The sequence below is a fragment of the Eleutherodactylus coqui genome, chromosome 12 (assembly GCF_035609145.1).
Source record: "Eleutherodactylus coqui strain aEleCoq1 chromosome 12, aEleCoq1.hap1, whole genome shotgun sequence".
Classification (NCBI taxonomy): domain Eukaryota; kingdom Metazoa; phylum Chordata; class Amphibia; order Anura; family Eleutherodactylidae; genus Eleutherodactylus; species Eleutherodactylus coqui.
The window spans coordinates 119,871,755-119,897,169 of NC_089848.1; the positions used below are offsets into that span (position 1 = coordinate 119,871,755).

At 45.2% G+C, this 25,415-nt stretch overlaps 1 protein-coding gene across 5 annotated transcripts in view; it reads left to right on the top strand.

Annotated features, from left to right (window-relative positions):
* The window catches only part of RUNDC3B (RUN domain containing 3B), a 289,933-nt gene extending 275,952 nt beyond the window's left edge, over positions 1 to 13,981 (top strand). For all 5 annotated transcript variants that reach the window (XM_066585392.1, XM_066585394.1, XM_066585396.1 and 2 more), the window contains 2 exons: positions 5,876 to 5,994; positions 13,260 to 13,981. In XM_066585392.1, coding sequence (XP_066441489.1) covers positions 5,876 to 5,994; positions 13,260 to 13,405 — 265 coding nt within the window. In that variant the 3' untranslated portion in view covers positions 13,406 to 13,981. The remainder of the gene's footprint in view (positions 1 to 5,875; positions 5,995 to 13,259) is intronic.
* Positions 13,982 to 25,415: the final 11,434 nt, after the last annotated feature.

The window sequence follows — 25,415 nt, forward strand, 5'->3', positions numbered from 1 at the left end:
GCCGTGGCAAGGCTTAATAAGCACTCATGACTTGCTGCCCTGAGAGCCTTCACTATGCTAGCCCATCGGAGCCCCCCAATTGCATCCTGGAGGTGAGGAGCAGCTGGTGGGACGCTGGAGAGAGGGTCGCCTCTTACTGACTGTTTAGATGCACGGTCAGCTTTTACCGCAGCATCTAAATAATTAACTGTAGTAATTGGGGCTCGCTCCCATTGCAGTAGTGGCTGGCAGCTGCCAAAAATAGATGATAGTCACCAGGTATGGAGGGGGATTTAACTACCCTTTGCGACCACATTACGTATATTTACATGATGCAATCAGGAAGGGGTTAAACAGGTTCTTCCAGAAACGGCTCCACACTAGTCCAGAGGCTGTGTCTTGTATTGCAGCTCAGCTCCACTGAAGTGATTGGGGCTGAACTACAACACCACACGCCACCTGTGGACAGACGGGACTCTGTTTTTAGCAATGTGAGGGTTTGTTTTTGTGGTGGGAGATGAAGTTTATATTAGTACTATTTCTTGGTAACAACCATCTTTTTGACCATTTTTCATTCTTTGGGGAGCCGGGGTAACTAAAAGATGCAATTCTAGCGCTGTGTACTTGGTATATTGTGATATTTACCAAATATGAGGGGTGTTTTTTCATTGTTTAGATTTTTTAGAGAAAAATAGGTAAAGTGTTTATTTTTAAACTTTCAATATATTTACATTTTCTTTACTGTTTAAAAATGTAGAAAAAGGTTTAATAACCTCTTTGATTTCGTCCCCAATGGGGATTTGAACTTATGATCATTTGATCTCTTGTACTGTATACTACAATACAGTACTTCAGTATTGCAGTATACAGTGTAATTTTCAATGTTGCCTGAATAGCTATCCGTGCATGGCAGCCCTGGAAGCCTTCACTAGACTGCAGGCGCGCATGCTAACCCATCAGCGCCTCGCCATTACACCCTAGGGCAGTGTTGGCGAACCTATGGCACGCGTGCCGGAGAGGGCACGCCGAGCCCTTTCTGCCGGCACGCGTGCTGTTCGCTAGTATCACCCGCTCCTCCGCACTGCAGCTCAATAGGAGAGCTTCCTCCCCTGTCAAAAGTACAGGCGGGCAGTTCAAATCCAGTACTGACGGCAGCCTGAGGTGAAGGGGATTGCCGGCAAACACTGTTGTCTAGCAGCTCCTCGCCCCCCCTCCCCCCTCCGCACAGCAGCCTAATCAGAGCGCTTCCTCCCCTGTCAGAAGGAAGGCGGGCAATTCATATGCGGAGCCGACGGCAGCCTGCACTCAGTGTGATTGTCCTGTGAGCAGCGTGGAGCGGAGCTGGAGTGCAGCAGTAAGGAAAACCTGGGCGGAGGTTAAAAGGAAGACCAAGACGTAGCTGCCTGGGTAATGGAAGATAACAGCACTTACTGCAAAGATAAGGGCATCATTAGTATAAGATCCTGTAAGAAACACCTGAATGTACAGAAGCTTCAGGAAGAAAGTAACTGGCAATGGTTTCACTGCTAAACCCTTCTCAGCTCCCGCTGCACACATGAACACGGGCGGATTTGCACTGCGGAATCCGTAGCAGACGTCCACCTCCAGATTCCACAGCAAATACTGCACAGACATGCTGGGGGAAATCACTTTTCCAAGTCCACGAGCGGAAATCAATTGTAACTTTTCGCTCGCGGATGGAAAATCGCAGAATGTTCTATTTTGGCCAAACGCACACAGCGGATTTGCATTGCGGAGTCCACAGCGGGCGTCCATCTCCGGACTCCACAGCACATACCGCCCCATAGCATGCCAGGGAAATACGTGGTTTCACTTCCATGAGCAGAAATTGATTGCAATTTTCTGCAGAGGAGAAATCGCAAAATGCAGCAATTCTGTGCGGACTACGCACGGATGGCTTCCATTGAAGTCAATGGAAGGAGTTTGTCCTGCAGCCGTTTTGCAGTCATGATTGCAGAATGGCCGCAGGACCCGTGTCGACGCGGCATAATATGTACTGCGCATGCGTGCTGGGTGACACATCCGCAGTACAGATTATGAAGAATCCAGATAGGTACGCGGAGGTCACTGGCAGGCACAGGGTTGGATTCTGCTGCGGGATCTGACCCAGCTGTGTGCAGGCGTCTGAAAGGTCACATTAAACCCCTTAATGACGCGGCCCCTTTTTTCCATTTTCGTTTTTTACTCCCCCCTTATTTATCTATGGACGTCGCTGTATGAGGGCTTGTTTTTGTGGGACGAGTTGTATTTTTCAGTGATGCTATTTAACGCACCATATAATGTGCTGAAAACTTTTACAAAATTCTAAGTGGAGTAAAATGAAAAAAAAAAACCTACATTCCGCCATCTTTCGCCGCGTTTTGATTCTACGGCGCACAAACTGCAACAAAAATGACCAGCTAACTTTACGGATCAGAACAATTACTACAATACCAAACTAATAGTTTATTTTTTCTGTACTACTTTTATTTTTTTTCAAAGACATCTAATTTTTTAAAATTATTTTCTGCTGCCATCTTCTGTACGCAATAACTTTGTAATTTTTCCATCAACATAGTTGTGCGAGGGCTCATTTTTTGCAACATGTCCTATAGTTTATTTTGGTATCATTTTGGAATGCGTAGGACTTTTTGATCGTTTCTTATTGCATTTTTTCTGGGAAACAGGGTGACTGAAAAAGTGCATTTCTGGCGTTCTTTATTTTTTTTTCATACGACGTTCACCGTGTGGGGTAAATAATGCGCTACTTTCATAGATCAGACTTTTACGGACGCGGTGATACCAAATATGTATTTTTGTTTTATGATTTAGATTTTTTTAATTATAGATATGGCAAAAGGGGGCGATTTAAACTTTTCTGATTTTTTTTTTTTACAATTAATAAAACTTTATTGATCTTATTTGTATTTCTTTTTTTTAGCCCCCCGGGGGACCACAACTAGCGATGCTTTGATCGCTCCTGCAGTATGATGTAATGCCGTAGCATTACATCATACTGCGATCTGACAGGCAGCCTATCAAGCCATCTCACACGGGAGGTGGGCGTACGGGACCCCCAAACATCATTTGCGGGAATTTAAAAGTTGCTGCCGATTGCATCTATTGCCCGTGGGATTCAGCTGTAGTAAACAGCTTTCAGCCACGCTGTATGAAGTGAGGTCGCCCTGCGATCTTTCTTCATAATACCCCGCACCTGCGTGACCTAAATGTATGTTATATAGCAGGAAGGGGTTAATAAGCAAACTGTAAACATATCGGTGGGGTCACACGGAGTGGTATTCTGCAACATTTACAGTATTGGCAAAGTTTGAAAATCTCGTCCACAAGCTGCGGAAATAACCCGGACAAAACATGTGCGAAACTGACTTGTGGTGCGGAATTTAAAAAATCCACCAGGAGAGGCAGCAAGTAAATGGGATCCTTCACCCACAAAGAATACAGAGTCTGGTTAAAATAACCTCCCAATCTTTATTGTTAAAAGACTGGCATTCTACAGCGACGTTTCGGCCAAGATCACTATGGCCTTTGTCAAGCTTGACAAAGGCCATAGTGATCTTGGCCGAAACGTCGCTGTAGAATGCCAGTCTTTTAACAATAAAGATTGGGAGGTTATTTTAACCAGACTCTGTATGCTTTCTGGGTGAAGGATCCCATTTACTTGCTGCCTCTCCTGGTGGATTTTTGGAATTTGGAATAGCAGATCCCAGGTGTCCGGGTCCGGATTGGGGCTTGCAAGACAAGTACGTATCTTGGAGAATACCTCTTATAACGTGGTGCTGCTGTGACTTGTGTGTATACTTACTTGTGGTGCGGAATTTAATCCGCGACCTGTCAATTTTATCGCTGTCTTTGTTGCACAGTTCACCCCTTTCAATGACGGCTCACACCCACTTGTGTTTTTTTTTAATGCTGCGATATCACTGTGTTTTTTTAACGCGATTGTCAATGGGACTTTCTAATGTTAAAAACACATCCCAAGTTTGTGCTCTGCGATTTTAGTGCGATGCGTTTTTAACATTAGAAAGTCCCATTGACAATCGCGTTAAAAAAACACAGTGATATCGCAGCATTAAAAAACGCAAGTGGGTGTGAGCGCTAAGCCTACCTTATCTCTGCCTACATAACTAAGCTGAAGACCAGAGTAGGCCATTTAGGGTGAAAACAGATGGCCGTATGCGCAACTACACTCACCAGCACGGGGCGCAGTTGTGCCTGAATGAGGGCAATTTCTTCCCCTTTGCTGGTCATTCACACTCTGCAACAGAGCGCAGGAGTTGGAAAAAAACTGTGGGAAAATAGGTGTTGCCCGATCTTCCCCGCACAATGTGTTTACTACAGAGCAGGGCTAATCTTTTCTCGGCCATAGTATTAAAGGGCAAGTAAAGAACTAGTTAAAACAAAACCACTGAAATCCATTGGCTTTATTTTATTTTTTTTGTCCCGTTATACGGCTGTGAATATTACAGCAGCATAAGGGGGAAAACCATGTTCGCCTAAAAACTACCCCTAAGGGTTAAAACAGACGGCCATATGTGCAATTATGCCCGCCACTACAGAGCATAGTTGCGCATGAACCGGTTTTTTTTTTTAATCAGGCCATTCAAACTCCTCTGAAACCGCCCTTCTGATTACATTGCCGTATTGGCACTTTGCAATAAATAAGTCGGTGTTGGGTTGCAAATTGGGCACTCGGTCTCTAAAAGGTTCGCCATCACTGCCCTAGGGGGAGATATGGGACAATGATGGGGCTCTCTCTGGCTGGCTATTAGACACAAGGTCAGTATTGACTGCAGCATCTAAATAGTTAACTGCCATGATCAGAGCTACCTCCCATCCAATTGACAGCTGATGGTCTCTGGGTATGGAGTGGAATCACTCCTAAGCCTCCTCCATACACCCTTCCCGATCGCTTAACATAGGTGTCAGTCTGCTCCCTACAGTATCCTTATAACCATTTACACATGGCAAAATCTGGGTGGTGACCAGTATGGCTACCATTACAGAACCTACAGGGATGTCACTAAGGGCGTACGTAGCATAGAGGAAGACCATGTGACTGCTATGGGGCCCTTGGAGAGAGGGGGCCCAGCTTTGATGGCACTATCCCTTTTGCTACTGTGTAATGAGGGCATAAGCAGGATCTTCTTCCAAAGAGGAACTGCATTGTTAGCGAATAGGTAGGTGGAGAATTGGCCTAAAGGGGCATGGAACAGCAAACAAATACCAGGCCCTCCTGTCCTGGGTGGCAAAATCAGACACCATAAGGGGGGGCCTATTTAAGTTTTTGCTATGGGGCCCCATCTCTTCTGTGTACGCCACTGGCTGTCACCCAACATGTAATACTTTCCTACTGTCTTGGATAGTCTGGGGGTCTCCTGAGATCTTCCTGACTCCCAGCTGAGCAAGCAGTGCTCCCAAACACCAATAGGGGGAGCTAGCTGTAGATATGCGGTATTTCTATTACTCCAGGAACTGCATCGGAAGCTCCATAGGTTCATCTTTAACACCTTATATTGCGCAATGCAGACAGAATTGTAGCTTTTCTGTCTATGGCTACATGAGGGCACGGACTAGACTGGCACTGTATATAATGGCTTTCATCATGGGGGTCGGACCTGTTCTTATGGTCGGGGTTTGAATGGAAAAAAAATTCAAGGCTCTGAAAGTTTGTCGCATGACAAGTCTCTTACAAATATGGGGTACAGGGGGGGGGGGGATCTGCTTTTCAGGCGTCTGGTAATTGTGAATGGCAGTTCTGCGGTAATTAAACTCTGCTGATTGATTCCATAAGGGGGGCTACGCTCTTTGTATGATATGTTGTATTTGCACAGTCAGGGCCTCAGATTAAACATTTCACCACACTCTTTTCTTTAAGTAAAACGTTCCATCGCTTTGGGCACCTGTCCGCCGATGCCAGCCTATCTCAGATTTCGTTTGACCCTGGACATTCTCAGGATGGAAATGGAAAACATGACGGCTCCCGCTTAAGTGGAGGTAAGTCATTTCTCAAATTTACAATCTTGTCATTGAGAATGAATATTAACCTGTTGTGAGGGAATTAGCTGGGGATCGCCGGGGTGGGCAGCTGCTTCCTGCTGCTTCACGGAATGACAGGAGTCTGGACAACATATACCTGCAATCCACTACAACTCCTATCATCCTGTCACATTTCCCCCTTTCTGCTCATGGCACTGAGCAAATGATAAGGTCTGAGAGCCAAAAAACCCCGTGTCTCCCGGCTATTCTGTTCTTTATTTTGGGGTGTCTATTTTAGGGGCACGTGGTCCATTACAGCGTAAATCTGCATAATACTTCCAGGTCTTAAAGGAGATGTCCCGCGAAAGCAAGTGGGTCTATACACTTCTGTATGGCCCTAATAATGCACTTTGTAATATACATTGTGCATTAATTATGAGCCATACAGAAGTTATAAAAAGTTTTATACTTACCTGCTCCGTTGCTAGCGTCCTCGTCTCCATGGTGCCGACTAATTTTTGGCCTCCGATGGCCAAATTAGCCGCGCTTGCGCAGTCCGGGTCTTCAGCAGTCTTCTATGGAGCCGCTTGTGCCAGAGAGCGGCTCCGTGTAGCTCCGCCCCGTCACGTGCCGATTCCAGCCAATCAGGAGGCTGGAATCGGCAGTGGACCGCACAGAAGAGCTGCGGTCCACGAAGACGGAGGATCCCGGCGGCCATCTTCAGCAGGTGAGTATGAAGACGCCGGACCGCCGGGATTCAGGTAAGCGCTGTGCGGGTGGTTTTTTTAACCCCTGCATCGGGGTTGTCTCGCGCCGAACGGGGGGGGGGGGTTAAAAAAAAAAAAACCCGTTTCGGCGCGGGACATCTCCTTTAAGATCCCATTTAATAGACAGGCGCTCTTTCTCAACAATTGTGTAATTTTTCTTGTGTTTTAGTGTCTGGCTTACATATAACCGCAGATGCTCTTCTCCATCAGTGCTGTGGCGTAGCAATGTCAGGTGGTACCCAATGCGGAATCTTTTTTCGGCACCCCCCTCCCCAGTTTTGAAATTGAAGGAAAAACAAAATACTTACAGCTGCAAGTGTAATCTTCTGGTTTATTCACCCCCCCCCACCTCCTCCTCTTCCTTGGGGCCCAAGAGCTCCTCCAGTGCTTCTTCCATTACACCTGATTTCCAGATGTCGGAGGTGGGGTGGGGGAGGGAGCCTGGAGACTTCATGCTGAGGAGCAACTCATCAGTAGATATTTGTACAATGAGGAGGACATCCCATAATCCCACTGCAGTGATAACAATACACATCCTTACACCCTCGCCTGTTGGTGAGGCACGGGGCATACTGAACCTCATACATATAGTCCGGACCACAAGAGCTGACAATCTACACAGCCACTACTGAAATCTGTAAGTGCATGACAATATTCACATATGCTGATGTTATAAGTGGGTCGTCATGACCTCTGAATGATGGAAGTGATTGTCTTTGTAGAACTTTGCTACCACAGTGTGGCAGGCACTGACTATAGCGGCTGATCCATGACCATCGCCTGTATGTGCAGCATTATGGTTCCTCTTCTACACTACAGCCTCATGTGACCTGGCCACAGAGCTCACACTCTACACGCACTCATCTCTCCTCTCACTGTCAGCACGTCTGTCTCTTTAATCCTGAACTCCGCCCCTTTTGGTGACTGTCACTTAGGGGGGTGTCTTGGAAAGGGAGAACAGCCGGAGAGCAGTGCGCCCCCCATTTTTGCTGGAGGAAGTGGTTGAGGTGAGATCAGGCTCTTTATGGAAATGAAAGACCCGAGACAGAGACGGCGGGGAGGGAGAGCAGCTACTTCTCCTCCATGTTTGGCTCCCAGCACTACGTACATGTGGTGTGAGGAAGCCGCAGACTTCCGCAGGCGGTTCTACCACAGCCATCCCCAGTGGCCGGAGGCAAAGAATCGTGCACCCCGAGCTGATAGGAGAACTTAGCCTTTATCAGGAGGGGGAGGGCAGGGGTATAGAGGTGGGCAGGACCACAGCTGAGCTGTCACCCCCTCAGTGATGGCACCCGGGGCAGCCCGCACCTGCCACACCCTCCTTCCTACACCACTGTATCAGTGACCTGGGATAAGGCTACTCCCAGTCCGGGGCTGGAGGCATCCTTTTGCACTACAAACAACAGTTTTTTCTGAAATCTAGGGTCATCAATAACAGTTTAGAACATAGTGCAGGCTTCAGGGTCTGAAAAGCAGTTTTGGCCTCCAGACTATTTTATTAGCCTGGAATCTATCCCTTTTGTCATTTCAGTGAAAGGGACTGCTAGAACCGAAAAATTTGGAATAAACTGTTGATAATATCCAGTAATTCCAAAGAAGGTTCTTGGTAGTAGGACGGGGCCATTTCTGGATTGCTTAAATTCTCTCATTTTAAGGCTTCACAAGGCCTCTCCCGATGAGGTAACCCAAGTATTTAGCCTCCTTCAATCCAATGTGACGTTTTTTTGGATTGGCTGTCAGACCAGCCGCGCACAAGTCATCAACAACTGCCTGTATGTCAGTCAGGTGTGTCATCCAGTCCGAGCTAAAGATGACTATATCATCCAAATTAATGGAAGAATAATTTCGGTGTGGTCTCCATATTCTGGCCATTAATCTCTGAAACATTGCTAGGGCGCCCCTGTAGTCCAAAAGTCATATTTTTGTACTGAAAGGAGAAAAGGCTGTCTTTTCCTTTGCTGTATCAGTCATAGGGATCTGCCAGTAACTTTCTGTCAAATCTAGTTTCATATTATATCGGGCTGTACTACATACTAAGTCTCTCAATAAGTTTGTCTATCCGGGGCATAGGGTACGCGTCAAATTTAGATACCGCATTCAATTTCCTAAAGTCATCACAAAAACTGATGGTACCATCCAGTATTGGGACCAGTACTATCAGGCTCGACCACCTACTGTGTGATTCCTCAATCACCCCTAATTCTAGCATGGTGTTTGTTTCTTTGGAGACGGACGCACGCTGGGCTTCTGGAATCCTACAGGGTTTCACATTGATTTTCACACCTAGTTCTGTAACAATATAATTTTTAGTTTTTCCTTACCCCTTTTAAAAAATCATAATTCTCATAGAATAGTAGAGTTCGAGGGACCTCCAGGGTCATCGGGTCCAACCCCCTGCTCAGTGCAGGATCACTAAATTATCCCAGACAGATGTCTGTCCAACCTTTGTTTCAACACTTCCATTGAAGCAGAACTCCCCACCTCCTGTGGTAACCTGTTCCACTCATTGATCCCCCTCACTGTCTAATATCTAATCTGTGTCTCCTCCCTTTCAGTTTCATCCCATTGCTTCTAGTCTTTCCTTGTGCAGATGAGAATAGGGCTGATCCCTCTGCACTGTGACAGCCCTTCAGATATTTGTAGACAGCTATTAAGTCTCCTCTCAGCCTTCTCTTCTGCAAGCTCAACATTCCCAGATCCTTTACCCGTACCTCATAGGACATGATTTGCAGACCGCTCACCATCTTGGTAACTCTTCTCTGAACTTGGTCCAGTTTGTCTATTTTTAAAGTGGGGTGCCCAGAACTGGACACCGTACTCCAGATGAGGTCTGACTAAGGAAGAGTAGGGGGGGGGGGGGGGGGGATAATGACCTCACGTGATCTAGACTCTATGCTTCTCTTAATACATCCCATAATTATGGCAAGTGGCTCAGCAATTACCTATTAATTTATTTAATTATCAACGTAGATGTCTAAGGCTTGTTTTTTGCGGGACAAGTTGTATTTTTCAGTGGTACTATTTAATGTACTAGTAATGTACTGAAAAACTTTAAAAAAATTTTAAGTGGAGTGAAATGGAAAAAAACCTAAATTACGCCATCTTTAGGTGCGTCTTGCTTCTACAGCGTACACTCTGCAACAAAAATGGCCTGATTACTTTATGCTATAGGTCAGTAAAATAACTACGATACCAAATTTATATAGTTTTTTTGCTGTACAACTTTTATTTTTTTCAAAGATATTTAATTTCTTAATTTTTTTTTCTTTCAACTTTTTTACATTTCTGCTGCCATTTTCTGACAGTCATAACTTTTTCATTTTTCCATCGAGATAATTGTGCGAGGGCTCATTTTTTTCTGTGGGACATCCTGTAGTTTCTGTTTGTATATTGGAATACATACGACTTTTTGATCACTTTTAATTACATTTTTTCAAGGAGACGCTGTGACCAATAAAAACACGCAATTCTGGCGTTCTTTATTTTATTTTTTTCTGACGACTTTCGCTGTGCAGGGTAAATGCAGTACTTTGATAGGTCGGACTTTTACAGATGCAGCGATACCAAATATGTTTTTTGGTTTTATTATTTAGATTTTATTATAAATAAAAGGGCGGGGGTAAACTTTTATTACTTTTTTTAAAAATAATAATTAATAAAACTTTTTAAAACTTATTTTGACTTTTTTTTAGTTAATAGAAGCCATCCAACACGTGGTCCACCCACAATTAATATTGCCGATAATCTGCGGGTACCTGCGTTATCGTCTAGCAACGGTGCGGGAAAAACAAAGATTAAAAAAAAATATCTACTGCGCATGACCGATGGTGAGCCGCTGCGGTCATCCACAGTACAGAAGAAACACGTACGTCGGGTTGCTAGCCGCAGTCAGAGACTGAATCCGCTACGGAAACCCGCATGCAAATCAGGCCCTGCCTTAATATCTGCATAAAAATACACAACTGTTGTTTATACTAACTGCATATAAATGCAAGCTTCCTAGCACACAATTTGATCAAATTCATATGGGCCCATCCGCCACGTCAAGGCAAACCCTAAGAGGTAGGTACCTAGCAGACACCGCTCTTTGGGCTAAAAAACCTCCAAGTGAATGGGGAAGCTGAACACCTAGCTATATACTATCACTGAACCAGCTGGGACAGATAGCCATAGCGTATTGTGCACCTTCAGGCCAGTCTCACACGGGTGTACTGTCAATGCGCATCATGTGTGCAGTTTTCCCGTGCACAATATGTGATGCCGATAGCCCATTGATTTGTAGTCGGCTACTCAAATGCATGAAAAAAATTGCAGCATACACTATCGGGGTGCGTATTACACGGCTGTACATGCCAAGATGGTGAACGGGGATTGGTGGCATGCAGCAAGTACGCAGGTCATTGTATACTTGCTACATGCCCGCTGGCGTGTGCAGCTACTTGTTGGATGTGCAGACTTTAGTTTTTTTCCCACTGCTTCATATGACCCACAAACTCTCCCCAAACTCCACTCAACCTTCTGCCAGCTTTAAAGTAGATCTAATCCTCCCGCCGTCGCAGGCCCATTGGTAAGTTGAACTTTTCATGCAGGAAAACTCTTAAATTGCGCGGTCTCTGTACTTTAGTGTCCAAAATTAAAGCAAGCCTCCAGTTTTGGGATGACATTTTGTGCCGAGACCGGAGGGTGGAGGGGTATATATCCTGTAGTTGATTTTGTCATGTGTTGTTCACTTTCGCCACTTCAGGGTCCCATTTTTGGGTAGCCAAGATGACCACTGTCCTCTTTAGACTAACTAATCACTCATAGCGCATTGGTAGTGTTAGGGCTACCAATTAGTGGATAATGGGGATCATGTAAAATGTAAAAAACAGTTGAAGTTTAATGCTCCTTTTGGGTTGGGCCCCGTTGTGCAGCCAGACATAAGATTAGGGCCACAATGGGGATGTTTCTGAATGCAGGACCAACAGGGGGATCCATTTTAGGGTGAAAGTCTTCATTTATATGTGTGCTGGACAAAACAACCTGTTTTTAAAATGACACGATTGCCAAAAAAATGAGAATCGTCCCCCGACGGGATCCTTATCCACAGACCTCTCCCCAGCTTTGGTGCATGCGCCCGTCGCCAAAATGGCAGACGCAAGCGCAGAAGTTGGGGAGGGCCTGAGAAATTTAAAATCTCCTTGCTCCTGGCTACTAAAGGTAGCTGAGAGCTTGGAGCAGTGACCGAGGGCCGCAGTGAGCGCTCCCCGGTCATGTGATTGCCATTATCCAATGGATAATGACGATCACGTAAAAGTTAAAAGGCAGTTAAAGTTTGATGCTCCATTCGGTATGGGCCCCGTTGTGTATCCAGACAGAAGATTAGGGCCACAATGGGTATGTCTCTGAACACGGGACAAACAAGGGGATCCATTTTAGGGTGAAAGATGTGTGTGCTGGACAAAAAAAACAGTTTTTAAAATTACATAATTGCTAAAAAAATAAAAATCACAATTTTTTCCTTCTGCTTTGCTTCGATTCATTCACAAACTGTGGGGTCAAAATACACAGCACACCCCTATATGAATGCGTTAAGGGGTCTAGTTTTCACAATGGGGTTATTTGTGGGGTTCTCTGTCATTTTGGCCGATCAAGGGCTCTACAGGTGAGTTTTTCCAAAGTGCTTTCAGAATAAAGCAAACAGATGACAATATATATCTTATCAAAAATTTGTTCAGTCTGTTTGACATTTTGGAGATATCACAGTTGAAAATGTGAAAAATGTTTCAAAATTTTCCCTATTTTGGCACTTTTAATAAATATACATAATCTATCAGTCTATTTTTACCACCTAAATGAAGTACAACATGTGGCAAACAAACAATGTCAGAATCACTTGGATATGCAGAACCTTTATGGAGTTATTCTATGTTAAAGTGACACACGGCAGATTTCCAAAACTTGGCCGGGTCATTAAGGCGCAAACAGGCTTGTCACTAAGGGGTTAAACATTACAGATTTTTTTTAGTGTCCCTTGTAAAACTTGGTTTCAAAGTGTATATACCGTGGTTGTGGATTTTTTACTAAACAAATCTATATATTTAACTGTCAATAGCTTGACCTCGCAGGCGCGTCTCTTATTATTTTTGTATATAAACCAGTAACCCCCTTAGACTGCAGGTGCTTCAAGTTCCGCGAATGTCATTGAAAATCAAGATTTTGTAATGGAAAAGTCATGGAAATTTTTTTAAATATCTGTATGAAGCCTGTGTGCGGTCGGATCGTTCAGTCATGCCTCCCATCTGCCTTCTTCTTGCTCACATAGGGGACGATGGAAGGGAGAAATGTCTTTGTAGTCTGTTATCATGGAGACACAGATATGGATAAAACGGTGGATTTGTAATAAAGGTTATTTGGAGACATAAAAAAGTTGTTTGAAATGAGTGCAGGATGTCTCCAACATGAGTCTTGGGCTCTGAGAGGAGCGGGGACTCTGATGTAGGACATACGTAACATATGTACTTTGTGTTTGGTCAGGCAAAGAAGAAACGCCTTCATTACTTGGCCTCTGTGGATCCCTCACCTCCGTTGCAAGTTACAAGTCCCTCACAAGCCTCAAATCCAGTGAATGTCTTGCCAGTCCGACCACAGAGATGACGAGCCCAGGCCTGACCCCATCGTGAAGCGAGAACGTATGCAGGAAAGGACAAGCTTTTTCTCTCTTTTTTTTCATCTGCAGACTCTCTCCATGTCTGGACGCTGCAGAAGAAGGCACAACGACGTCTCGCTAAAACCATGGACTTATTTTTCTGCTATTTTTTTACATTACCTTTGTCCAGAATGTATTGCTCCAGAAATGTGTTTCTTCTTACTTAAGCGGGTCTGATGACAACTCAACATTAAGGAGGTATACCATGATACAGTCAGTCAAGGGGCCACTGCCCATATGGCCTTGGTTCTTGCTAATTCTGATCCCCCATGATGTCACCAGTATTTGTCATTCCATCCAAGTATGCAGCTTAGCACTGGACTGAAACGCGTCTACACTAACCCACTGACCGTTCACATGGTGATGTGGCACCATCGGCTTGTCCTTGCATTGTTTGATTTCGGGTTGTAAGCTTTTCTTCCTTTTTGTGCTATCTGTAGGTCCACACAGCTGAACATGTGGGCCTTTTTTTCTATTTTTGTATGTGCGAGGTTAATCCTTCCATTAAAAAAGTACAAAACACAGAAATAAATCATGGGTGGACAGCAAACATTCTGGGACCATTTATTTAGACTTTAACATTTGGTCTGATCCAGGTCTGTGTCCTTTATCCATTTGCTGTTAATGTAAGCAGAATCATACCTCCAATAAATCTCACAACTCCAAGGCGCCAGAATATAACGTACAACTTTATCATCTAACCATGTGCTGAGGTCAATGTTTTGGCCTAGGAGGCCTTTATTGAGCCATATAAACTGTCCAGACCAAAGTATTGGGACGCACATAGAAGATGATGAAATTCAATTTTAGTCACTTTTTTCAGTTCCGTGTTGGGCCGCCTTTGGCCTCAATGACTGCAGTAACCCTCGTAGGCCGCGTTCCACCAAATTCCCATAGACATGTGGAAAGATTTGCCTTCATTCCTTGAGGAGAAGTTCAGATAGTGATGTGGGAATGATGGGCATGTTGGGCATGTATGGATACAGCATTCTAGTTGATCCCAAAGAAGCTAGATGGGATTGAGATCCAGACTTTGGGCTGGCCAATAAAGTTTGCAGACATTCTGCTCCTCAAACCAAGACTCAACACTCCGTGCTGTATGACATGGTGCTCAGGCATGTTGGTAGTGGCATGGAGCTGTACCAAAGTATTGCCACATGGTAGGTGATGCCATATTGTCCAGAATGTCTCTGTGCCAATTGTTGTTGAGGGTTGACTTCACTATTACCAATGGCCCTAGTCTTTCCCTGCAGATACCCCCCCCCCCTACACACCACAAGAAAACCTTCTCCAAACTTCACTGTTGGGATGATGCAGTCTTGTAGAACCGCTCTCCAGGCAACTACCATACCCAAGTGCTAATCAGAAGATGGTGGACTGTGATTCATTTGTCTACCACACTTGTTTCCACTCATTTAGAGTCCTAGAATGATGCTCCGAGTACCATCGTATGCGCCTCTATGCATTCACTGCTGTAATGTTGGGCTTGTGTGCAGCCATTCATCCATTGTAACCCTTCGCATGCAGTTCCCTATGGAAGATTCTGGTGCTAATGGATGTCCCGATGGCCTGTGAGACTTCTTGAGCAAGTGTTGTGGCAGATGATGTGTGTGATGCCTTCACAGCTCGTTCAAGGCTGCATGGTCCACATTCTGTCACTGAATGTGGCTGCACGGTGCGCAGACCAGATGGCTTCCATATCCAAATAACATTGTCTTTGGAAGATCCAAAAGCGCTGTGATGTCCCATACTGATTGGTTGGGGACATCTCAGCACCAGACCCCGTTGTCAGCTCTACACCTCGTGGCATCTGATGGTTTCTGTACTGGGATATGCCTGTGTGATCCTCCCCTTTATGCCTAATACTCACACATTTGATTTGCATCTCCCCTTCACCTGACAGCACAGGATTGGTTGGGTTACCAATATTCTTATCAACATACTGTAGATACAGCCAACAAAAATATAAAACCATTATCAAAGGGGGTTGCACATATAGATGCACAATTAGGTTTCAAAGTCATTTTACGCCATATGCAGAGAGGAGTCCTCTGGCCAGAAGAGTCATGCTGATTCATGAGCTGCTGACTTAACCGTGCTGCCTTGCTATTGATAGCTTGATGCATCCCCGTTACAAAGAAAGAAAAAAAGGTATGGGGTAACTTTAACATCCCTACAATTCAGGACAAGTTCTGTTCGTTCTGCAGGAAAACAACGTTACACTTTAGAACTTGTGTTGGCTTATTAGGACAAGTGTATTTTGATCAGTGAGAAAACCCACCAGACATTTGCAGGATGAATGAAGAGAAATACCAGCTGAAGTGTATGAGACATTAGTAGAAAGTGTTCCACAGAAAGTATCAGATGTCATTAGAGCCAAAGGAGCCGCACAAGTATAACATATGGAAATAAATACTACTTGTGATTCTTATGGTCCATTTACACGGGACGAGCTGTCAGGCAAACAAAGCCCAGCAGTCCGTCCCTGTGATGCTCTATACTGCGCTGTTACACAGGAGCGAGTATTGTTGGCATCGTTCACAGCTCTGCCAGGATGGAGACGGAGCGGCCGGGAGTGTTCTTCACTCACAGTAAGCAGACCGTCATTCAAAAGTGAACAACTGCTGTTTACACTGAAGGATACGTTGTTCGGTTTTCTATACTGAATGACCCAACGATTCTTGTTCAGTTGCTGTATGAATTCACACGGGACGGTTCTGAACGATAATCGTTCCATGTAAAGGGGCCATTACTCAGGCGACCCATTACTTTGGGTAGGATAGTTTATTACATGAGACAGTAGTACAATTATTTACTAACTAGCAGAATTAGGTCTATTTCATGTAACTGGTTTTTGTTTGTGTGCGGTCAAAAGCTTTGTCTGTGAGTAAAGAAAAAATATATTTCACCAGTGGCGTCCTGAAGAGAATTTCATCTCAGGGGTTCTATGGTTACTGGACAATGCTGCTTCAATAGGACCCCCTGTATTAAAATAATGAAGTGAACTATACTTATCCCTCTGCGGTGCCTGATCCAGCGCTGCAGCCCCGCTGTGGTCCCAGTGATTGCCGTGACAAATGATGTCACTGGGAATCAGGACCACTGCAGTGTCACCACTTGTTCTCCTGGCATTAGCGCTCAAACCCTGAGCGCCGTGATGCCAGCAGTTCAGAAATATGGCACTGCAGCCTCTTGTTGGCTGCAGCGGTAACCTGTTTTTCAGTGACTTTATCTGCCACAACAGTCACCAATTTACCAACAATCACAATTTGCAGAAATATCTTGTCTGAAGCAGCCGATAGATAGAATTAAAACTGAAAGTGAAAAAATGGGCAAAAATGGGCGTCTATACGTGAATTTAAAGAAGACAATAATTATGACAACTGCAAAAATGGCCAAATTCAAATCAAAACCAACAACGAGGCCGTAGAATGCAGGTGAGACTTCATCTTCCTTGGCTCAAAAATTGTCCAGGATGGAGAATCTAAGCATGAGATAAAACGCAGGATAGCACTGGGGCGAAGCACGATGCTAAAGATGGGCAAAATCTGGAAAAGTAGGGATATCGGCAAAGCAACTAAACGCAGGACAGTGCAAACCACCGTATTCCCCAGAGCCATGTATGGATGTGAGAGCTGGACTGCAAGGGCAGCTGATAGGAGGAGGATTGATGTGTTGGAGCTGTGATGCTGCTGCGTATGACCTGGACAGAGAAGTCCTGAATCGTGTAAGGCCGGATGTTTTACTGGAGGCCAGGATGACCGGGCTCAGGCTCACGGATTTTGGCCATGTAATGCGAGTCGCTAGAAAAATCTATAATGCTTGGACAGATCAATGGCAAACGACCCGGCTGTCAACGGACATGATGCCCGATACTGTGAGAGCTGATGCTGGCATAAATATCAGACAACTGAAAGAAGCAAAACCGAAAAACCTGGAGGGAGCCTTTAGGGTCACCGAGGGTCATGAACAACTAAATGGCTAACAACATTAACAAACACATATAACATGAAGACCTTAATGAAAGATTTCTGAGACTTTTTGTGAAGTCTTAAAATATTGCAAATTCTCTCAGCTGAAGACAAGCAAATCCTGGAATCAGGGAGGATGCAGGGGATGCGGTTGCACCCGGGCCCAGAAGCCTTAGGGGGCCCATAAGACCTCTCTTCTCCATATAGGGAGCCCAGTACTATGAATAAAGCATTATAGTTGGGGGCCCTGTTACAGATTTTGCATTGGGGCCCGGGAGCATCGAGTTACGCCTCTGCCTGGAATAGAATTCAAGTAACACTGTACTTATCAATGCAGTTCTCAAACAGGAGAAATATGCATTTGTGCCTCCAGTTTAGTTGTGTACCTGCTCGGACCTCCTACAGTTGAGTAATTCTTGGTATCCAGGAGATGATAGTATCTTTCCTCCTCTCAGACCCTAACTGACAGGTAAGGGTGCATACATACGCACGCACAAAAACACGCTTGTATATACAACATTGCATTCCCTATGGTGTGTGCACATGTCCGTACTTTGCAAGTGCGTGCCTGCAAAGATAGGACATGCGTGCACCATTGGGAATGCAATGCTCTGCCGGCCACCTTTACATATAAGCTCTTCCCTGAAAAAGAAACATTTTAGTGTTAAAAAAAAAAAAGTAAAAAAAAACTTACCTCTCCACCGCTGCCGTGACCCGCGGGGATGCAGAACACATCTGCTGCATGTGGCAGATGTATCCTGCATCCCCACAAGGAAAAAGAATTCCCTGCTGCACCTGCCACATCTGTGACCGATGCAGCAGAGGAATTCTAAATCCCTGCGGGGAATAAAGGATTCCCTACCGCAGCTGTCACACATGACAGCTGCGGTGGAGGATCCTGCTGCCGGCACGCCTGAAATGTCTTTCAGGAGAGGGCTTTAAATATAAGTCCTTCCCATAAAAACACAGAAAAGTGTTTAAAAAATACATACTCACCTCCCTTCAGCTGCTGGGCTCAGCTGCGTCTTCTCCTGGCTGTCCCCGGCTCTGTAGATCTCAGCTATCAGCAGCCGGGGATTAAAAAAACCTGGCTGGTGGTAGCTCTGATTGTGATTGACTGAAGCTCTTAAGCCAATCACAATCAGAGCTACCAGCAGGGTACTAGAGCCTCCATGCCCACCTGTATCACATCCTATATCCAAGCTAGAGATGGTACAACAGAGTACTAGAGCCTCAATGCCTGCCTGTATCACATCTTGTATCCAAGCTAGAGGCGGTACAACAGAGTACTAGAGCCTCAATGCCTGCCGGTATCACATCTTGTATCCAAGCTAGAGGCAGTACAACAGGGTACTAGAGCCTCCATGCCTGCCCGTATCACATCTTGTATCCAAGCTAGAGGCGGTACAACAGGGTACTAGAGCCTCCATGCCCACTCGTATCACATCTTGTATCCAAGCTAGAGGCGGTACAACAGGGTACTAGAGCCTCCATGCCCACTCGTATGACATCTTGTATCCAAGCTAGAGGCGGTACAACAGGGTACTAGAGCCTCCATGCCCACCCGTATCACATCTTGTATCCAAGCTAGAGGCGGTACAACAGGGTACTAGAGCCTCCATGCCCACCCGTATCACATCTTGTATCCAAGCTAGAGGCGGTACAACAGGGTACTAGAGCCTCCATGCCCACCCGTATCACATCTTGTATCCAAGCTAGAGGCGGTACAACAGGGTACTAGAGCCTCCATGCCTGGCCGTATCACATCTTGTATCCAAGCTAGAGGCGGTACAACAGGGTACTAGAGCCTCCATGCCCACCCGTATCACATCTTGTATCCAAGCTAGAGGCGGTACAACAGGGTACTAGAGCCTCCATGCCTGGCCGTATCACATCTTGTATCCAAGCTAGAGGCGGTACAACAGAGTACTAGAGCCTCAATGCCTGCCGGTATCACATCTTGTATCCAAGCTAGAGGCAGTACAACAGGGTACTAGAGCCTCCATGCCCACCTGTATCACATCCTGTATCCAAGCTAGAGATGGTACAACAGAGTACTAGAGCCTCAATGCCTGCCTGTATCACATCTTGTATCCAAGCTAGAGGCGGTACAACAGAGTACTAGAGCCTCAATGCCTGCCGGTATCACATCTTGTATCCAAGCTAGAGGCAGTACAACAGGGTACTAGAGCCTCCATGCCTGCCCGTATCACATCTTGTATCCAAGCTAGAGGCGGTACAACAGGGTACTAGAGCCTCCATGCCCACTCGTATCACATCTTGTATCCAAGCTAGAGGCGGTACAACAGGGTACTAGAGCCTCCATGCCCACTCGTATGACATCTTGTATCCAAGCTAGAGGCGGTACAACAGGGTACTAGAGCCTCCATGCCCACCCGTATCACATCTTGTATCCAAGCTAGAGGCGGTACAACAGGGTACTAGAGTCTCCATGCCCACCCGTATCACATCTTGTATCCAAGCTAGAGGCGGTACAACAGGGTACTAGAGCCTCCATGCCCACCCGTATCACATCTTGTATCCAAGCTAGAGGCGGTACAACAGGGTACTAGAGCCTCCATGCCCACCTGTATCACATCTTGTATCCATGTGAAAAACAGAAAATTAACCAGCGCTCCGGTGCTTTGGAAAATGGCAGATGATGCAAGGTAGTGCAAACGAGGTGTATATGATGTGGATGTTTACTTACTTCGCAGGGGTGCTAGTGGTTAAGCACCCCTGAATCCAAGGTAGCAGGCAGAATTCAGAAGGTATATATAGTAATTCCTTTTTATTGCGACGCGTTTCGGCCGTTATATCGGCCTTTCTCAAGCATCAACTTGTTACATCTTGTGTAAAGTATAAGAAATCTTGTACACATCTTGTATCCAAGCTAGAGGTGGTACAACAGGGTACTAGAGCCTCCATGCCCCCCGTATCACATCTTGTATCCAAGCTAGAGGTGGTACAACAGGGTACTAGAGCCTCCATGCCCACCTGTATCACATCTTGTATCCAAGCTAGAGGCGGTACAACAGGGTACTAGAGCCTCCATGCCCACCTGTATCACATCTTGTATCCAAGCTAGAGGTGGTACAACAGGGTACTAGAGCCTCCATGCCCCCCCGTATCACATCTTGTATCCAAGCTAGAGGAGGTACAACAGGGTACTAGAGCCTCCATGCCTGGCCGTATCACATCCTGTATATATAAAAAAAATAGTCAAGTGAATACAGCCGACTTTTCCTCTTTTAAGGGGGTATCCAGGATAAAGCAGCTTTTTGTGGCTTTTTGTTTAATCCCTCCCATTAACTCGACAAATAATTATGACAGATTCCTAATCGCTTTCAATTCAGGTTTTTATTGCTTTTTTTGTAAAGATGTAATGACAATCCTGTTGTGACAAATGAAGCAGCGCACAGAAATCCTGGACAGCAGACAAAACACTATCTAAACAGTCTGTGCGTAGCCATGGGGCGCGAACTCACAACCACGCCTGCTTCAAATTGTGTATTTGGACCTAAGTGGGACAGTTTAATTATCATTACCTTCTATATTCACCTAAACAAGCTACAGGCCAGAAGGATGAGCTGTGATCTCCTCTATTATACCTGTGTGACATGAGTCGTGTGATCATCATCAGTAACTGTGATAGGAGTGCCTGTATACCCCTCTAGGCAGCATCTGTGGTAGATCCATATAAGAGCATCACACAGACTGAGCATCTGAATAGAAAAAAAATCCATAACCCCAAGTAGATCAGAGGCGGTCAGACCTGAGATCACATGACCATCTGGGGAGAAGGAGGCGGGGAGCTTCAGATAGAAATAATTAACCAAGGTGGGATAGCTGCATAGCAAAGGAATAAAAAAAATCACCGGAGTGGCCCTTTAAAGAGCATCTGTCAGGGCATAGAATCAGCAGGGGTGGCGACATAGTTCTGCAGCCGCATCCCCACTGACTCCTCATTCTTCGTTTCCCATATACTCACATCCCTTTGACCACATGGGCTCTTTATAGGTCTGAGCACCGGTGTGCCGCTTGGGATCGGAACTGCGACCCGCCCCTTAGCGAATGGGGGCCCACGGGCCCCCACTATATGCCAATTCAATGCCGTGGGCCGGCAATCAGGGAGGGGAGGGACGTTACCTGGGAAGCCAGCAGCCAATTAAAGCCAAAGTTAGACTCTTTATACAAGCCTTGTAACAATGACTGAGAATTGGATTATTGCCTTCCAGTAGGTGGCACTGTGGAGGTATTATTCCATCCTCCTTATTTGCATATTACTCAGAGGAGCATGAATGGCCTTTTGAGTACCCTCACTCACCGTCTAGGTGTCTCCCTAATGAGAAAAGATAACGTTTCTGACCTGTAAAATTTGCATGTGAAATCTGCAGCACAAATACACCGATGTGAATAAGCTCTGAGTCTCTTGTAATACAGCTTCCGCCTTTCCCCAGTAGGGGGAGCTCACTAAATGTGTTAAATACTCAATGGAAGCTGTATAATTCTATATGTTGGGAGCGCCCCCTAATGGGCACTGTAAGAAACAGGAATTTTATTTTTTAACTCTTTAGCTGTGTGAAGAGAAACACAGGGGGTCATTTATTATGCGCATTTCAAGTCTGTTTTACAGGAGCCAGAATTGTCATTATTTGTGACAAATTTAGTAAACCACGTATGATATGTGATAACGTTCTGCTATCATCAGTTAATAGGTGGAGCGATTATTGTATGCCAGCTCTTTCCTCAATGCTTCATCGGTTGTGGAGTCGCTGTAGAATTAATTCATTGCAATGCACAGTGATGTGAGATCTAACCCGGAGATGAGCGGCATTATTACACTGCTGCCATCCGCACCATAACAGGCCTGATCCAACAGAACGCCGCTCCCATTGGCTTACAGGGTAACAGCAAGAAAAGTGATGTTTTTGCCAGAGTGCAATGGAGATGCCGATGTGAACCGAGGCTCACTGCCGGAGGGACAAGGACACTCCAAGGCGTTATTCAGATGAGCATATGTTATATCACGGACCGCCCAGACCCCTTATAGCCCATGACGCTATGCACATCGACCAGCGGTCTAATAAACTAAATCACTGCATGTCCTGATCTGTATACGCAGCTCGGACCGGACACGAGTGGCCGTCTTAGTTAGGGTCAAAGGGTCTTTGTACATGGCAGAGCCCGCTGAATGGCTGGTGTAGTCCGCACCGCCACCATGTTTTCTGCAACGTCACAATTACATTTTTTTGCAAACCTTTTTGCATCTCTGTTGGAGGAACACGAAAATACAGAATGACCGATTCGTAGGTCACGCTGCGGCTGCAGCCCTAATGCTTCATTTAATGCAGAGATATTAATTATAAACGTGTCTGATATCTCACAGAATGTTCTAGTAATTTACACTTAACAGAAAGCCGACTCTAGAAACCCAAACAAAGAGGAAAAACGATTTCCCGCCCGACTGCCTACTGTGAGGTCTAATCTCACATTAATGATAATTAAACAGTCATTAATCGCAGCAAATGAAGTCTGCAGCAGACATATTCTACAATAGCATGCTAAGTGCTGCCATCTGGTGGACGCTGCAGGAATATACTACAATAGTGTGGTAAGTACTGCCATCTAATGGACACTGTAGGAATATACTACAATAGTGTGGTAAGTGCTGCCATCTAGGGGAACACTGCAGGAATATACTACAATAGTGTGGTAAGTGCTGCTATCTAGGTGTGATTGTTCTCAGCAAGAGAAACGACGTAATCTTGTAGATATGATACCTTTTAATGGCTAACAAAAATACATGATGTAATAATAGCGAGCTTTCGTACCAACGCAGGGTACTTCTTCCGGCTTAAATGGATTGGATCTGAAGAGGCATGCATATTTATACACACTTATAACATACATACTTATGACAAGGCACAGATATGGATGTGATTGGTTCGCACTTAAACCAGAAAACAAATTTTCTGGTTTAAGTGCGAACCAATCACATCCATATCTGTGCCTTGTCATAAGTATGTATGTTATAAGTGTGTATAAATATGCATGCCTCTTCAGATCCAATCCATTTAAGCCGGAAGAAGTACCCTGCGTTGGTACGAAAGCTCGCTATTATTACATCATGTATTTTTGTTAGCCATTAAAAGGTATCATATCTACAAGATTACGTCGTTTCTCTTGCTGAGAACAATCACATTTTGCTCTACTGGCTAACACGGTACCAGATCTTTGTTTTCATTACTGCTATCTAGGGGAACACTGCAGGAATATACTACAATGGTGTGGTAAGTGCTGCCGTCTAGTTGACGCTGCAGGAATATACTACAATAGTGTGGTAAATACTGTAATCTAGTGGACGCTGCAGGAATATACTACAATAGTGTGGGGAGTGCTGCCATCTAGTGGGCGCTGTAGGAATATACTACAATGGTGTGGTAAGTGCTGCCATCTAGTTGACGCTGCAGGAATATACTACAATAGTGTGGTAAATACTGTAATCTAGTGGACGCTGCAGGAATATACTACAATAGTGTGGGGAGTGCTGCCATCTAGTGGACGCTGTAGGAATATACTACAATAGTGTGGTAAGTGCTGCCATCTAGTGGACGCTGTAGGAATATACTACAATAGTGTGGTAAGTGCTGTCATCTAGTGGACACGGCAGCACTTCCTACACTATTCTAGTATATTCCTGCAGCGTCCACTAGATGGCAGGAATATATTACAAGTAGTAACTGTAATAGATGCTGCAACAATATATTACAATGGTGTGGTAGGCACTGCCATCTAGTGGACACTGCTGCGCTTCACACACTATTGTAGTATATACCTGAAACATCCACTAGATGGCAGCCCTTACCACACTATTGTGGTATATTCTGTTGTAGTGGCAAGTGCTGCCATCTGGTGGACAAGGCAGTACTTGCCACAGTATTGTAATATGTTTATGCAGCGTCCACTAGGTTAAAGTACTTTCCACACTATTACAATATGTATTACTGCCGCGTCCACTAGGTGGCAGTACTTTCCACACTATTGCAATATAGTCCTGCAGCATCCACTAGATGTACTAGTACTTGCCACACTACTTTTGTATACTTTTGTATATTCCTGCAGCGCCTACTACATGGCAGCACTTAGCACACTATTGTAGTGGTAAGTGCTGCCATTTAGTGGACACTGCATGAATATACTACAATAGTGTGGTAAGTACTGGAACCTAATGGAGGCTACAGGAATATACAACAGTAGTGTGGTAAGTGCTGCCATCTAGTGGACACGGCAGCACTTGCCACTTTATTGTAGTATATTCCTGCCATCTAGTGCACGCTACAGAATATATTACAATGCTGTGGCAGGTGCTGCCATCTAGTTCACGCTGCAGGAATATACTACAATAGTGTGGGAAGTGCTGCCATCTAGTGGACACTGCAGGAACATATTGCAATAGTGTGCCAAGTGCTGCCATCTGGTGGACACAGCAACACTTCCCACACTACTGTAGTATATTCCTGCAGCGTCCTTTAGATAGCAGCACTTGCCACAGTATTGTAATATATTCTGCAGCATCTACTAGGTGGCAGGAAATGCTACAAGAGGTACACAAACATTTTTAACTAGACACTGATAAGGGGTTATAAGTTTATGGTCCCTGAATTGCTGTTGATGGGGGTCCTGCTGTGTTGGGGTTATGTATCCTGTCTGTGGTCCGTACATGTCAGCAGGTCTTACAACTCCTTACATTACAGGGATCTTATAGTCCTGCTGTGTGTTGGGGTTATGTATCCTGTACGCGGTCCGTACATGTCAGCAGGTCTTACAGCTCCTTACATTACAGGGATCTTATAGTCCTGCTGTGTGTTGGGGTTATGTATCCTGTCTGTGGTCCGTACATGTCAGCAGGTCTTACAGCTCCTTACATTACAGGGATCTTATAGTCCTGCTGTGTGTTGGGGATCTGTATCCTGTCTGCGGTCCGTACATGTCAGCAGGTCTTACAGCTCC